Source organism: Pleuronectes platessa, chromosome 6 (genome assembly GCF_947347685.1).
Source record: "Pleuronectes platessa chromosome 6, fPlePla1.1, whole genome shotgun sequence".
Classification (NCBI taxonomy): Eukaryota; Metazoa; Chordata; class Actinopteri; order Pleuronectiformes; family Pleuronectidae; genus Pleuronectes; species Pleuronectes platessa.
The window spans coordinates 14388311-14401411 of record NC_070631.1 but is presented as its reverse complement, the minus strand read 5'-3'; the positions used below and the strand labels follow the sequence as shown (position 1 = coordinate 14401411).

The window sequence follows — 13101 nt, the reverse complement described above, 5'->3', positions numbered from 1 at the left end:
TATATTGTTTTTACAAAAAAATTATTTTCAAATTATCAACAAAACAGTCTTTCTAATTACGATCTCTCACTCATTCACAAACAGAAGGGAGGCCAACATTTCAGTGAGAACAACATTTATTCTTCAAGGACACATATGTTGACAAAAGATATTTCACAAAAAACACATATATAATTCTCTGGTGGGGACAACATGTAGTTTTCATGCAGGAATGTTGCACAAGCATAAAGGACAAGTATTCATAAGTGCATGAGGCTCAAGATGAAACCTTAAAGATGATAGCGATAGATGACAGATAAGTCTAGAATAGTTGACGGTATCTTTGCAGTATGGAAGCAAAAACATATCAACAACTGATGCTTCCCAGGCTGCATTTTCTCTGTAATGGTGACACAAAGAGAACTAATGAAGAACCTAAAAGAAATATGGCTCTGCTCTCCCACTCTATTTAAGGACGCTCCATCCTATTGCCATTTGTTATTCTCTGCTAAGGATTCTGTCTCTTCTGTTGATGAACTGAGCTCCTCATAAAACCTCTGTGGAGATTGTTTGTCTGCGTATCCACGTACCCTACACTGCTGGGCACAATGCACCCTACATGCACCTCTCTAGAAATGTAACATGTTGCAGGGATGCCGAACACAACAACTGATTGGAATGGTCCACTTGTTTTGTCCACATCTCTCAGTTTTTTATTTTAAATGTGTCAGGCACTAGTATGTAGATATAAGTGTCACTGTTTTATATCTCAAAACGGATTATTTTTAGTAAGCCACAGCCCTTTGCACAGGCTTTTACTTTGAAAAGATTTTCCCCGTCTAATTTTTCTGTCAGTGTTAAATCCAGTGTACGAATTGTTTTGATGGGCTGAATGATGTGAGGGCTTACTAATGGAAATGCAGCCTTTGTCCACAAACTCTGACGAATTGTGATCGTAAACCATGAAAATGGAATAATCTCAAAATGAACACTCCATGAGACATTGTAAACTAACCACAACAAATAAACAAAAGAGTGACCAAAGGAAGTGGACACCTTGGGAGCACAGATTGTAGGTCCTCTCTCTTATTGCTATGGTAGCAACTCTCACAGTCTTATTAGAAATCTTGTCACAGGTGTGATATGTTTTTTATGGAAATCTGTGCAAAGTCCCGATGTGGAAACAGGGAATGTAGCGAGAGATGTGTTTGTGTTGTGCCGCACGTTTGTTTCTATGCCTGCATGGCGCCCATGCACAGGCTGCCCTCCTCCTCGATGGTCTCCAGCTCGTCTGTGCGGATGGCCTGTGTGATTAAATTCAACTCCTCGCACATGGTCTCGTACCGGTACTGCACGCGGATGTCGGGGACGTTGGTGCGTCTGATGTCGTTACTCTCCTGTCCCTCCATGATGTAGTGGGGTCCAAGCCAGTAGCTTTTCACCTGATTCAGAGGAAGAGTCAGAGTTACATTAGACTTTCTGAGAAGGGGGGGGTGCATAGCTGTAGACAACGATGAGCTACCAGGACAGTTGATACCTTATGAGAGAATCCGCTCATCAGAACGCTGTTTCTGGCCAGTTCACACATGTCACAGGAGCTCAGCTTCCACACCTGAGTAGCAATACTGTACTCCTCCATCAAGGGCTCCTACACAGACACACACAAATCATAAATACCACTATCAGACTGGGTAGTAATATACCACTAATTTGCTGTTTTTAATACAACAATTTTAGTTTTACCTCAGGCAATGAGTTTTTTATATTATTGCAAAAAACCTGGAACAATTTAAAATATAGTAAGGAAAGGTGGAGGTTTAAAGATAATTGTATCTGTTGACATTTTCTCCTGTAAATTACTTAACTGAAGTAATAGGCAATGTTTTTATGAAAAAGATGTTATGAGGCATTTATGAGAAGAAAAAAAAACAGCTTCGAAGGTGAACCCTCATTCAGAAGGGACATTTTTAAAAGGAGCCTTGTTGCCACTGTTTATCAAGGAGATCTGTGCTGTGATGAAACAGCAGGTTTGGTAAATACAGCCAATCTTAACATATTGGAACTCTGCTTTGAATTTCACAATCAAGAAATCAAAAAAACTCAGAGAGATACTGAATTAAAGTCACAGGCATTATCATGATAGGTACGAATTTAGTTTTTTTGGACTTGCCTTTGTTTGTTTACTGACAGAAAGAGGAAACATAAGGGTGCTATGCCTTACATAAGGTAAGCCTTATGTAAGCAGCTTTTGTGTGGAAAAGATCTGTGTCAACAGCTATTACAGTGATATGCTGAACTGACAGGCTCAGCACAGAAAGAATCAGGAGACTTAACGCTTTGAAACTACTTATTTTCACATTTGAAAGGATTAACACATTAACATTTAAGAATCCAAGTCTGACTGGCTGCATACTCTGACCTTGGTGAAGTGAAACTGCAGAGGGTCGTCTGTGGACAGGGAGACCATGAGGCCTCTGGACAGGTACTCGGGCAGAGGGTTGCGATGGTAGCTGAGGAACAGGCTGTTATTGCTGAGAGGGGACATGGCGATGCCTATCTGAGCCAAGTAGTACAAGTACTGCAGCACAGGAGCCTGGAGGAGGTACACAGGGCATAATGTTGTATTCGTCGTGTGTGTAAACATATAATACACCACAAGGACATGATAGCATTTACAGAAGCATCATTATGATGGACATGTAGCTCAGTTAAACAAACAGAAACCACGTGATCAAGATGACTCTTTCACTTTTCATCCTTTGTTCACAAACTGTTGGAGAAATGAACTCTTCTGTGAGAGTGTGAGATGAAGCAGATGCTGTGGTCCCACCTTCCTGAGCAGCAGCCCGTGGGAGATGTTCTCTGACAGCATGAACCCAGACACCAGGTGATGGACGGGCCCAGCCTCGCCACAGTGAGGACGTAGGACAAATGTGTTGAACCCCCGCTTCCTGGAAAGAAGAGACACACAGTTACCAGGAGGCTGGCTTTTGTGGGGTGTCACTTAAACAAGCAGGCAGTGTATAGTCTGCGTAAATTAATATCCACCGCTGTTCCTTTATAGTTACATCTGGAGCAGGTCCTCTCTACGGAGGCTGCCATGTTTTTTTTTACAGTAGCCCAGACTGGACAAAAGAAACACCTCATGAGTTTTTTTTCCAACTGAAGGCTGCCACAGGTTCTCTATCATGTTTGGGGGTATTCAGATGCAATGGTAAACTTCACCAATAGATGTCCCTAGATTCTACATAGCTACTTAACCTTAAACGTATTCTTAGTATTAGAAATATGAAAAATCTTGACCAAAATTCTTCAATTATGGCAGAAAACACTGCAGGTTTTGATTTTTTTAATAGCGTTTTTGAAAACATAAAAAGTTTTACCCATCCTACTAATGACACACCTTTCTGAGAAAAGAGCTAAAAGGTATCCATATATATCCGATTCACTGTTTGACTGTATTTCCAGTATTTGGTACAAAATATACAATTAACAAATTGTAAAAAGCAGATTATGACAAACCTGCGCAGGTGGTTCAGAACAGTCATGTTTGTATACATATAGTAGAGGTAGTAGGAATAGGGCGGGTTGTCCTCATCTGTCCAGTTGACTGGCAGCGGACTGTCCAGGTTGAAGATATGTTGCTCTGGTTTGGACTCATCGTCCACGCTGTCGAAACCCACCACCTGTGTGACGGACCATGAACACATCCATGAAACTTTCTGAAGATTGACAAGTATAAATCTGAAAGGTTGAATATACAGGAAAGACTTTGTACATGTTGAAGGAAGAGGTGCAGCTCTGGGTGGCTGCCAGGGTCGACTGTGACCTCGAACAGAGGCATGAAGATGTTCTCCAGCATCTCTTGGAAGTTACACAGTTGTCCCTTTGAGTGGTAGACGTCACTTCAAAGACAGAACATATCAAGATATCAGTTGTGGAACCATTTTTGGAGATTGTGCCACAGATCTTCACATTATGGTTGGTGATTGATGTTGACTGTAAAACTCAACAAGGGTAACTCAGAGATGAAAGAAGTAATCAGATCTTTTAATTAAAGGTCCAGTGTGTAAGATTTAGGTGAAAGGGACCTATTAGCAATAATTGAATATAAAATAATCCTTGTGATGTTTTCACTTGTGTGTTTCACCTAAATTGTACGAATTGTTGTTTTCTTTACCCCAAAATGGACCCTTTAAATTAAAATACCATAACTGGACAAACTAAACACCTTTTGAATTTTAATGACGACTTAAGGTGACCACAGATTCACTGTTAGAGGCATTAGCCAATTTGACCTTCTTCATATTCTACTGTACAGTTAAATATATTGCATTATATGCTTATACCTTCTTTTTTAGTGCAGTGCAGTGTTTAATTATGGGTGTTTAGTTAATTTTTTGTTATTATTGGTTTTACTCACAAGAGTCGTGGCACCTGTACAAGCCAGCGCACATTGGTGGAGTAGACCTCATGCTTGACGGACCACTTGGCCAGTTTGTCCCACTCATCTCTGCAGCGGCCGTAGATCGACAGCCTGAGCTCCACGTTCTGGTACTTGCTCTCCTCCAGGTCAGCCATCACCTCCTGGGAAGCAGTGACACAGACGGTCAACAGAGGGCGTCAGTGGCCCTTACAGTCGTTCTGCAAGCATCAGGAGCATTGTGTGTAATTGTGATTGTTCATGTGTTCACTAAGCACCTTAATCATGTGACCAAAGTATTTCCCCTCGATGTAGTTGTCTGTTTTGATGAAGATCTCCCTCAGGATGGACTCGCCGATGGGATTGTATTTGGCATTGAACTTGTCAAATCGATGGAAGGTGTTACGGTCCTGCAAAAAATTGTTGACACATGACATGAAAGTTGAAACATCTCTCATTTAAACATGCCGGAGCATTTTTTCAGACCAAGCGCTGCTTCTGAAAGGATTAGCGCTTGATACATGAGCATCTCTTACTGCGTGCATGTCCAGGGTATCCACACTCAGGTCAAACGCCGTCAGGTTCATGTTCTCAAACACCTCCATGAGTGTCTGACCCTTCCCTCTTTCCACGTGAACAATATCCTTTGGATACTTCTTCATGGCCCTCTTGATAAAGCGAAGAAGGTGCTTCTGGTTCATGCAGGACGAGGCGTGTATATGTGTGTCAACCTGTGCAGACAAACCGTTATATGAGGAAACATATACAGTCTGAACCTGGATTATTGAAAATAGTTCTGAATGGGTAAAGTAGCAAGAGCTCTCAAGTTCACCTTACGGATATTGTAAAAGTCTCGATGTGGAACTTTCTTCTGCTCGGCAAGCTCTTTCATCTCGTTCAGCAGGATGTGCATCTGGAACTTGGAGCTGAGATACTGCAGGCGTCGGTAGCAGAAGGATTTTCTGTGGTGACGGGAAACAAAAAGTAGTTTGTGTTTGTGGACTGAAGGGTAAAGTCATTTAAAGTTAGTTTTATATGTTATTCTCTGATATAAACTCACACTGGGCCGTTGATGATGAGGGCCATCATCACGTTCATATCAGCGATGTACTCCTGCAGGTCTGGATATGGCAGGTCCATCTCCGTGCTCCTGTTCAAAAACACAATGTGTGACCTGGTTCTCAAAACACACAAACATCCTACCAAGATACAGCATGCATGCGCCAAGTGATTCATCGTGAACATCTCACTTTTCCATAATGCTCCTTGTTGTGTACACATGCATGACACCGTCCACCATCTTGCAGCCGTATCCCATGTCCGGGGGCATGCTGGAAGGGTCCTGGTTCTCATACGGGTGGTTTTCAGACACAGGTGGGTCTACTGTGGCTTCTGTGAGGGGACAGAATGTCGCACTGTGTCACGGCGTTGAACAAGGTGGTAACACACATGCAAACAAAGGTCTGATTGAATCAGCCTGCACGTTGGGACAGTCTGTTCCAGGGTGTGACAGATGGATTGTGGAGTCCGTGGGCGTGTCCGGTTATGTCTTAATGTGACAGTAATGTACATGACACTGGACATGATATATAAAAACTATATTAACTGTTGTTTTTGTGTAACCAGGGCTATAATAGTATATTTTTTATTATAAGTTCATTTGCTGAGAATTATTTGGACCAATCTTTTTTTATTGGCTCTTTGTACTCACACCCAAACTATTCATACATCTATAGCTTGTCTGTCTCCCTAGAAACCAGAGTCTTTGGATAGAGGAGGTCATATACTTCATAGAATCAAAGCTTTTTTGAAAATCACAAGCAAATTGGCAAATTAATTTCTATGGCTCTACAATTTAAAAAAAATTGTCTACCAAAAGGTTCCGGAGCAGCAAGGCAATGTCCTTGAATAACTTTTACACAACAAATATCCCTTAAACTAAAAGACTATAAATATGGAAGATGTGTCTCCACCTCTTCCCATTGCACAGTAACAATCAGGGGATGGAGTGACCCTCTTGTCTATGAGTTTTTTATCCCTGTCCCTTCTGCTAACATGGAAGAGGCCGAATTTATGATATATACTGCAGCCAGCCACCAGGTGGTGATCAAGATGCTTTGGCTTCTCTTTTGGGGATCATGTCATCTTTATACAGAGTCTATGGCCCAAAACCTACAGATACTCAATGTCCGATATAGAAAACAAAAAAAAGCAGCAAATCTGGAAATGTATTATTAATTGTATCATAGTTGAGGTAATATTTCAGGACAAATTACGAGCCTCTTTTTTGTTGGTTCCACATGCACAGGACACTACAGATATATAGTGTGAAAACAGTGCAGACATTGGTCAGTGTGAATGTACCTGGTGTGAATGTGAGCTCCTCCTCGTAAATGTTCAGGTCCAGAGATCTCTCACTGAGCTCCTGCAGGCAACGAGACGTGGTCCTGCAGAAGCTCTGCAGGGACAGACCCATGTACTTCTGTCGGATGAACAGAGCCTTCACCACACATTTGGCAGCGTCCAACAGATCTGTGAAGGGAACCTTGACAGAAAAACAACGGAGTGAAAAAGGATGAAGATAGAGGCAGAGAAGAAAACAATAGAAGGCGTCTATTTTTAGAGATGTTGAGGAGGTGTTGAGAAAGAAACACCACAAAAAAAGTTCTGTGTAAATACTGTAGCTCCTCTTGCTTTTTCCTGTGTTGCTGCACTGACTGGACTTACCCCACATTTCTCCTCCCCAGAGATCGAGACTCTCTGGTACTCCTTCTCTGGGACCAGCTCTCGCTCATGCAGCTCATGCACTTGGCTCTGCTCCTTCATATATCTAACGAAAGATCATAAAAAAAATTACAAACTTTTTTACAGGCTTTTCTTGCAAGATAAAATATACATTGAATGGATGAAGAGATGAGTGTTGACTGTAGCCAAAGAGATGAACTCACTCGAGATCAGAGGCACTGTCAGTCTTCATGAACTCCTGCTTGGCCCTCAGGAGGATGTCAGGCTCAAACCTGAGGACAGAGCTCATTTTAAGATCATCACAGTGTCTGACTGCATCCACAGCCACGTGTTTTTATATTACACCACCTGCCTCCCGCTGTTCTCCAACTTACTTTACATCCTGGCTGATCTGACGCTCAAGACGATGACGTCTCTCCTCCAGCTGCTCGATGGGGCTATCCTCTGGAAATTCATAGGGGGCGCTGCGCATCTCACTCTCTGCCAGGCTGCGGGAGAAGAGCTCCTTCACACGGATACACATTAAACAACATTAGGGAAAGCTTCACATACATTTTAAGTAAATGTGAATTTAAAAGGTTGATAACTGACTTCGGCAATCTCCTTGTACTTCCCGTCCATGGATGTACGCAGGTCAATGGACTGTTTCAAGGCTACGGGGATCCCAGGCAAGGAATGCTGGGAAGTGAGGTGGTGGCGCGGACCACGGAGATCAACTTGAGGTAAAGAGAGGGAGAAAGAGGAAAAGAATCATCGAATGAGAGAAATTATGCATCCTGATGAGTGATGTTAAATTGAATATCTTCTGATTATAAAGACAGATGACACAACTACTCCCCAAAAGTGAAGCCAAATTATTTCCCCAGACTGACTGCAGTATAGGTCTCAAATCCCACTCCTTCATGTTAGTGGATGGGACATGGGCCAAAATTCAAACCATAAATCAAATTTTTTGTCAAAGATAGTTTCGGACATTTAAGTTAGTTCTTGTCACACCTATACATGCCCACATGCTAATTTTTCCTGGAATTTTTCTTTTAATTGATGATTTTATAAGCAGTTCCCAGTGAACAGTCTGTTTGTTGCTATGTCAGTCGGCCCGCACACAACAGTGGAGGTCAGCAGCTGCACAATGGACCATTCAGGTGGAGAGCCCATGAGCACATACAACAGCAAATGCCCTCCATTGTTGGGGGACTCAAGTTTTCTACAAACTTATCACAGAAAGACGACGATGAGGGAAAACCGAATGGGGGAAGGTCCTTACAAAATACGGCTTGGGACAGATAGAACACAGCTGTGAGTGGATAATGGGACACAGGGTTGTAAACAATAGCGGAGGGGGAAAACAGAAAAGTCATGGATTTGTCAGTGAGGAGAGAACGTGCTGTCACTGCAATGATATTCATCTTTCACTTCGAAACTATGCACCTGTCCTGAAATATTCATGATCCCACTGAATATTTCATCCTGTGTGTGCTAGAGTGTCAGTGGGTCTGTTGTCTGTCTGTATTAATATGAACACACACAAGGTCAAAGAGGGTGCACTGTGTGATACCTGCAGTCTGAAAATGAAACTGTTACTTCTTTGTATTACAAGTCGGATTTATTTGACACAGCATCTCAGAGCCTGTCTGCTCTATGGCGGCTGGAGAGGTGAAATAACTGGGCCAATCAGGAGTCGACGTAAAGCTTCATTAAAAGGTATAACAACACAGGGTGGTGGCTATAAACAGAAAGGAGGAGATGGTGTAATTAATTGCACGGCCACAACTCACCCTTGTTTATCACCTTCTGCTCAACACTCACCAATCAACACATCCCACTCCGCACACAGTACAAGTGTGCGAGTGCACCACAAGGCAGCGGCATCAAAACATACACAAGAACCTAAGACTAAAATCATTTAGTGAAAACTGTGGGAGACAAACTTCTTCTGTGAACTGCATTAATCTATAAGTTTAAATCAACTATATAAGATACGAGATGTAACATCTGGAAACTCTTCTGTAACTTCGTGATGGACAATCATTTTCAAGTATATGGTTGGAATGATGAGCTGAAATAATGACTACTCAGAGCTGTGGTTGTTTTTAGTGTGATGATGATGGTTGTCCTATAATGATTAATACAATATTATCAATACAGTTGTATCTTTATATGTAAATATGTATCTATTATTACATGTGTATATGGTATATGTTTGATAGAATAGTTGCTACGTGATGGTCTTTTAATGATTTGTGGTTTAACTACTATTATCACAACTATTGTAAATACTGGTATCCCTTATTGTTCCCTTATGTTATCTAGTTCTTTAGTCCAACACCCCGCCTGAAGAACTGAAAGATCGGGAGAGGATGTGGAGATGGCATCTGAGGCAGAGGAATTACGCTTGAAAGCAATAGTCTGCCCAGTGGATTGGCTGCAGGGGTTTTATTGCAACATCCACCATCAGGTTGCTTAAAGAGCTGGGAATCCCTGGACAAGTCCTGCACCAGACAATACAATAAACATCAGGGTCTGCAGAAGGCTGCAGCCAATAGCTCTGATCAGGGGAAAGACCCTAACTGGGCCCTAAGATGTCAAGGATACAAACCCAGGTCTGATCAGGCCTGTGGTGGGTCTGTCGTAGAAGGGGGTGTATTGTGAATAAAAAGCTGAAACACCCGATGACACTAAGGGGCACAACTGATATTATGCCCCCAAAGTACGCTAGTGTTTGTCAACTTATCATCATTGAACTAATGCATACAACCTTCAATCGTAAGAGATATACACCATCTTGTCCTATGTCCAAAAATGAGTATCCTATGTTAACCTATGCAGTTTTGAGTTCTGTGATCATCTTTGTTTAAAAATATAAGAAATTGTTTAAAAATATAAACATAAAAAAAAGCTTTCAGAGATATACCGATCAGCCAAAACGTGGTAACTGATTTTACAGTTGCAAATAGAATATTGCATTTTAAGATAAACCAGATTAACCAGGTTTACAGCCTCTTCAAATAATTAGTAGAAAAGGGTAAATTGTTTGACTAACTGAAAATGCATCTGCAGCTATTCAATTTTTGTAGTCGTTTTTCAGCACACGCTGTGATGCTAAACTCTCCTTCACCTAATCACTCCCCTGGTTATCGGGGGAGGGATTGTCTGTGTAGTGGCTGGCCATGATGTTTTCCCTGCTGTCGGGTAGAGGCAAATCAAGTGGTCATGATAACAGTGGACATGGAGGGCAAGAGCAGCACCCAGCAGCAAAGACATCCTGCATGGGCCACAGTAAACCAGCCCACCGGACCTGGAGCTAATCCCCTAATGGCTGCTATATTTGGATCGGTAGCATCTATGCTTATGTAACAACTCATCCTGCTGCATTTGCACAACAAACCACTCAGAAACCAAAGTCGGCCATGTTTTTCTTGAATATGCTACATAATCCAGTGGCCTAAAGCTTTTATTGACCTGACATGAGCAGAAGGACAGCAACATGAGTCTCAAAACCAGGTCAAAAAGTATCAGCTTACCAGGGGACGTCCACTGCATGCATATTTCATCAGGAGTACAGAGTATGGAGTGTCCTAACTGTATTTGACCTCGAATCATATAGTCAAGTTTAAAAGGTCCTCTGGGATGAAATGAGAAGTGGAAAGTAATCTGAAGCTCAAGGGCAAGAGGGGAGAGAGAGAGCCCAGGGGTCAGGACACATCCTGTGGAACTTCATCTTTATGGCTGTTTGTTATTAAAGGAAACTTGTTCTCAGTGACATCCAACTTCCCGCCTGCACAAAATACAATTTCACAATATAGAAAAATGATCAAATATCCAAAGATTTCCTTTCTTTCCTTTCTCTGTTTCTACCACCACACAGGACATGCATCATCAACCACTGTCCACCTGCCGCCACTGACAATGCAGATTTGTTACTCAGCCCACAGTAAAGTGCACTGACTCACATCTTCAGTGGCAAAAAGCAAATGTACACGGAGCTGACCCGCATCAGTGCTGCTCAGAAGCAAGATTACAGGAAAACACACTTATAAACAAAGCAGCTAAGGTTTTGCTCTCTTCCAATTTCAGTGCTGATACCAAAGTGGTTGTTGTTTTGAGACCTTACTTTGCAAAACCCTTAAATTAAGGGAAAGAAGCCTCGGATGTTAAAGCACAATCAGCCATACTAACAATTGGATAAATTTGGCCATTTATTGGATCTTATTTGTGAAGCATCTCAGCAAAGAACACAATCACAGCATCATTAATCCACTCAGGAAGTACCTGCAATACTCTGTGCTCTACAATTCGGTCGTTTGAAAATAAGCTTTCAGGGCTGAATACGCAGCCTGATATTTTTTTTAGTGCCAGGGTAGGTCGATTGAAGAAGTTTGGCCTCCACTGATCTACAAAATCATAATCATAAATTCCCCAAACATCCTGACTCGATGTAAAGTGTCAGTATTCTGCAGGCGTATCATTTTGTAAAACTAAAAATGAACCATGGCTGCTCCCGATCATACACAGAGTCCCTTGGCCAGAAGAGGAACACACAGACAAACGGTAGCTTCAAGGATTCAGTCGGATCTAACTCTGGATTCATTCTGCTTCTCTGAAGGATGCTTCACTCCTCCAGCATCTCTGGCTGTGCTCCAAACAGCTGATGCCTCTCCACATATGAAATACAAGTCTTTGCGTTGGTCTCCGCAGCTGCGAGAACTGTACATCCTCAGAACAGTGTTGGTCCTCTACAGGAACTGCTGCCAGCCTTGTCACTTAAATCTATTTGAGTACTTAAATACTGAAATAAAGAATTGAAAACAATCAGATCCTCACAGTTGCAGGTGAAGTCAGCAGGTTTCTGTTTATCGACCCGCTCTGCCTCTTTTGTGCAGAGTTGAAACCTTTGCACAATCCTCAAAACACACGAGAGAGCTGCTTTTGTGGGACAATCAATCCACACACATCCTCCTCGGCGCAGTGAAAAGACAGCACTGCTCGGAGCTGTTCCACAAAGCCGTCAAGGGACAGGCAGAGGAGAGTGGCAGTGCATGTGAAAGGATATAGGAAAAAGGAAAGCAGAGGGGGGAGGGTCAAGGATTGTTGGGGGTGAGGATTGTTTGTGCTTCTTGACGGGATGAGGGTAGTGGAGCGTACCTGTCTCAGAGTTTACCAGCGGCTAGCAGGGCTGAGAGAGGGAGAGAGAGAGAGAGAGAGGCTGTCCTGGTGGGGGAGATGGAGCATGCCAAACAGCAAATGGCCCAGGATGACGTCTGCTGACCCGTCAAGATGGGTTAAACACGATGGGAGGGATGGATGGGGAGACACAAGAGAGAAACACTTCAAACATCCAGTCAGAGGACAATGCTGACAAATGTAAACACAAACACACAAACACACACAGTCATCAGCAGCTCCACACTCACAGACTCAAACAGTCACTGCCTATATTCTGCTCAGTCTGACCCTGTAATACATACAAAGAGCTGGTCCTGCAGATCCATGAACTCCCCCTCACTTCCCAGAGTGTGACCCCCCCCTCTGTGTCTGTCTGCCTCCTGGTTCAGGCCAGCTGTCGCTGCACTACAGCTGCCTCTGGAGCTGATCCTCCTCATTTAAATGCCTCTGACATCTATCTGGAATGTACCACAGGAGGGAGAGGAGGCAGGGGGGACATGGGTGTGCATGCATATCCTCCTGCTGAGAGTTGCTCCAGCATCACCCCTCTCTTCACCAAATCATCATCAGCGCTGTGTTTTGCTGAGGGGACCATGTGTTCAGGATGTTTGTGTCGTGTTTGTGTTGTGTCGTGTGTGTGTGTGTGTTTGTGTGTGTGTGTGTGTGAATAGGATGGTGCTGTCTCAGCTGTAACCCTGGAGATGTCATGGTCCTTTCCCCACCAGCTGAATAGTTGCAGTCTGAGGGAGATGACCGTCTAATAAATGAGAGCCTGCCTCCATCTCCTC

At 42.9% G+C, this 13101-nt stretch overlaps 1 protein-coding gene across 1 annotated transcript; it reads right to left on the bottom strand.

Annotated features, from left to right (window-relative positions):
- Positions 1-171: 171 nt before the first annotated feature.
- Positions 172-12713, bottom strand: ampd2b (adenosine monophosphate deaminase 2b). Its single transcript, XM_053425036.1, has 19 exons — positions 12616-12713; positions 12293-12408; positions 7739-7863; positions 7522-7652; positions 7351-7419; positions 7130-7232; positions 6767-6947; positions 5653-5794; positions 5463-5552; positions 5235-5364; positions 4939-5133; positions 4681-4812; positions 4403-4566; positions 3758-3884; positions 3502-3665; positions 2810-2930; positions 2399-2572; positions 1517-1627; positions 172-1421 (listed from the first exon to the last, which is right to left on the bottom strand). Exons 3-19 carry the CDS (start codon positions 7766-7768, stop codon positions 1212-1214), a joined length of 2274 nt encoding a protein of 757 aa, XP_053281011.1. The 5' UTR covers positions 7769-7863; positions 12293-12408; positions 12616-12713; the 3' UTR covers positions 172-1211.
- Positions 12714-13101: the final 388 nt, after the last annotated feature.

Excerpts from the sequence above, each read along its gene's own strand:
- ampd2b (XM_053425036.1), bottom strand. The coding sequence starts at position 7,768 with ATGGACGGGAAGTACAAGGAGATTGCCGAA. Across the intron at positions 7,653-7,738 it reads AGTACAAGGAGATTGCCGAA|GAGCTCTTCTCCCGCAGCCT; the intron begins GTCAGTTATCAA and ends ATCCGTGTGAAG. Across the intron at positions 5,134-5,234 it reads ACTTTTACAATATCCGTAAG|GTTGACACACATATACACGC; the intron begins GTGAACTTGAGA and ends TTGTCTGCACAG.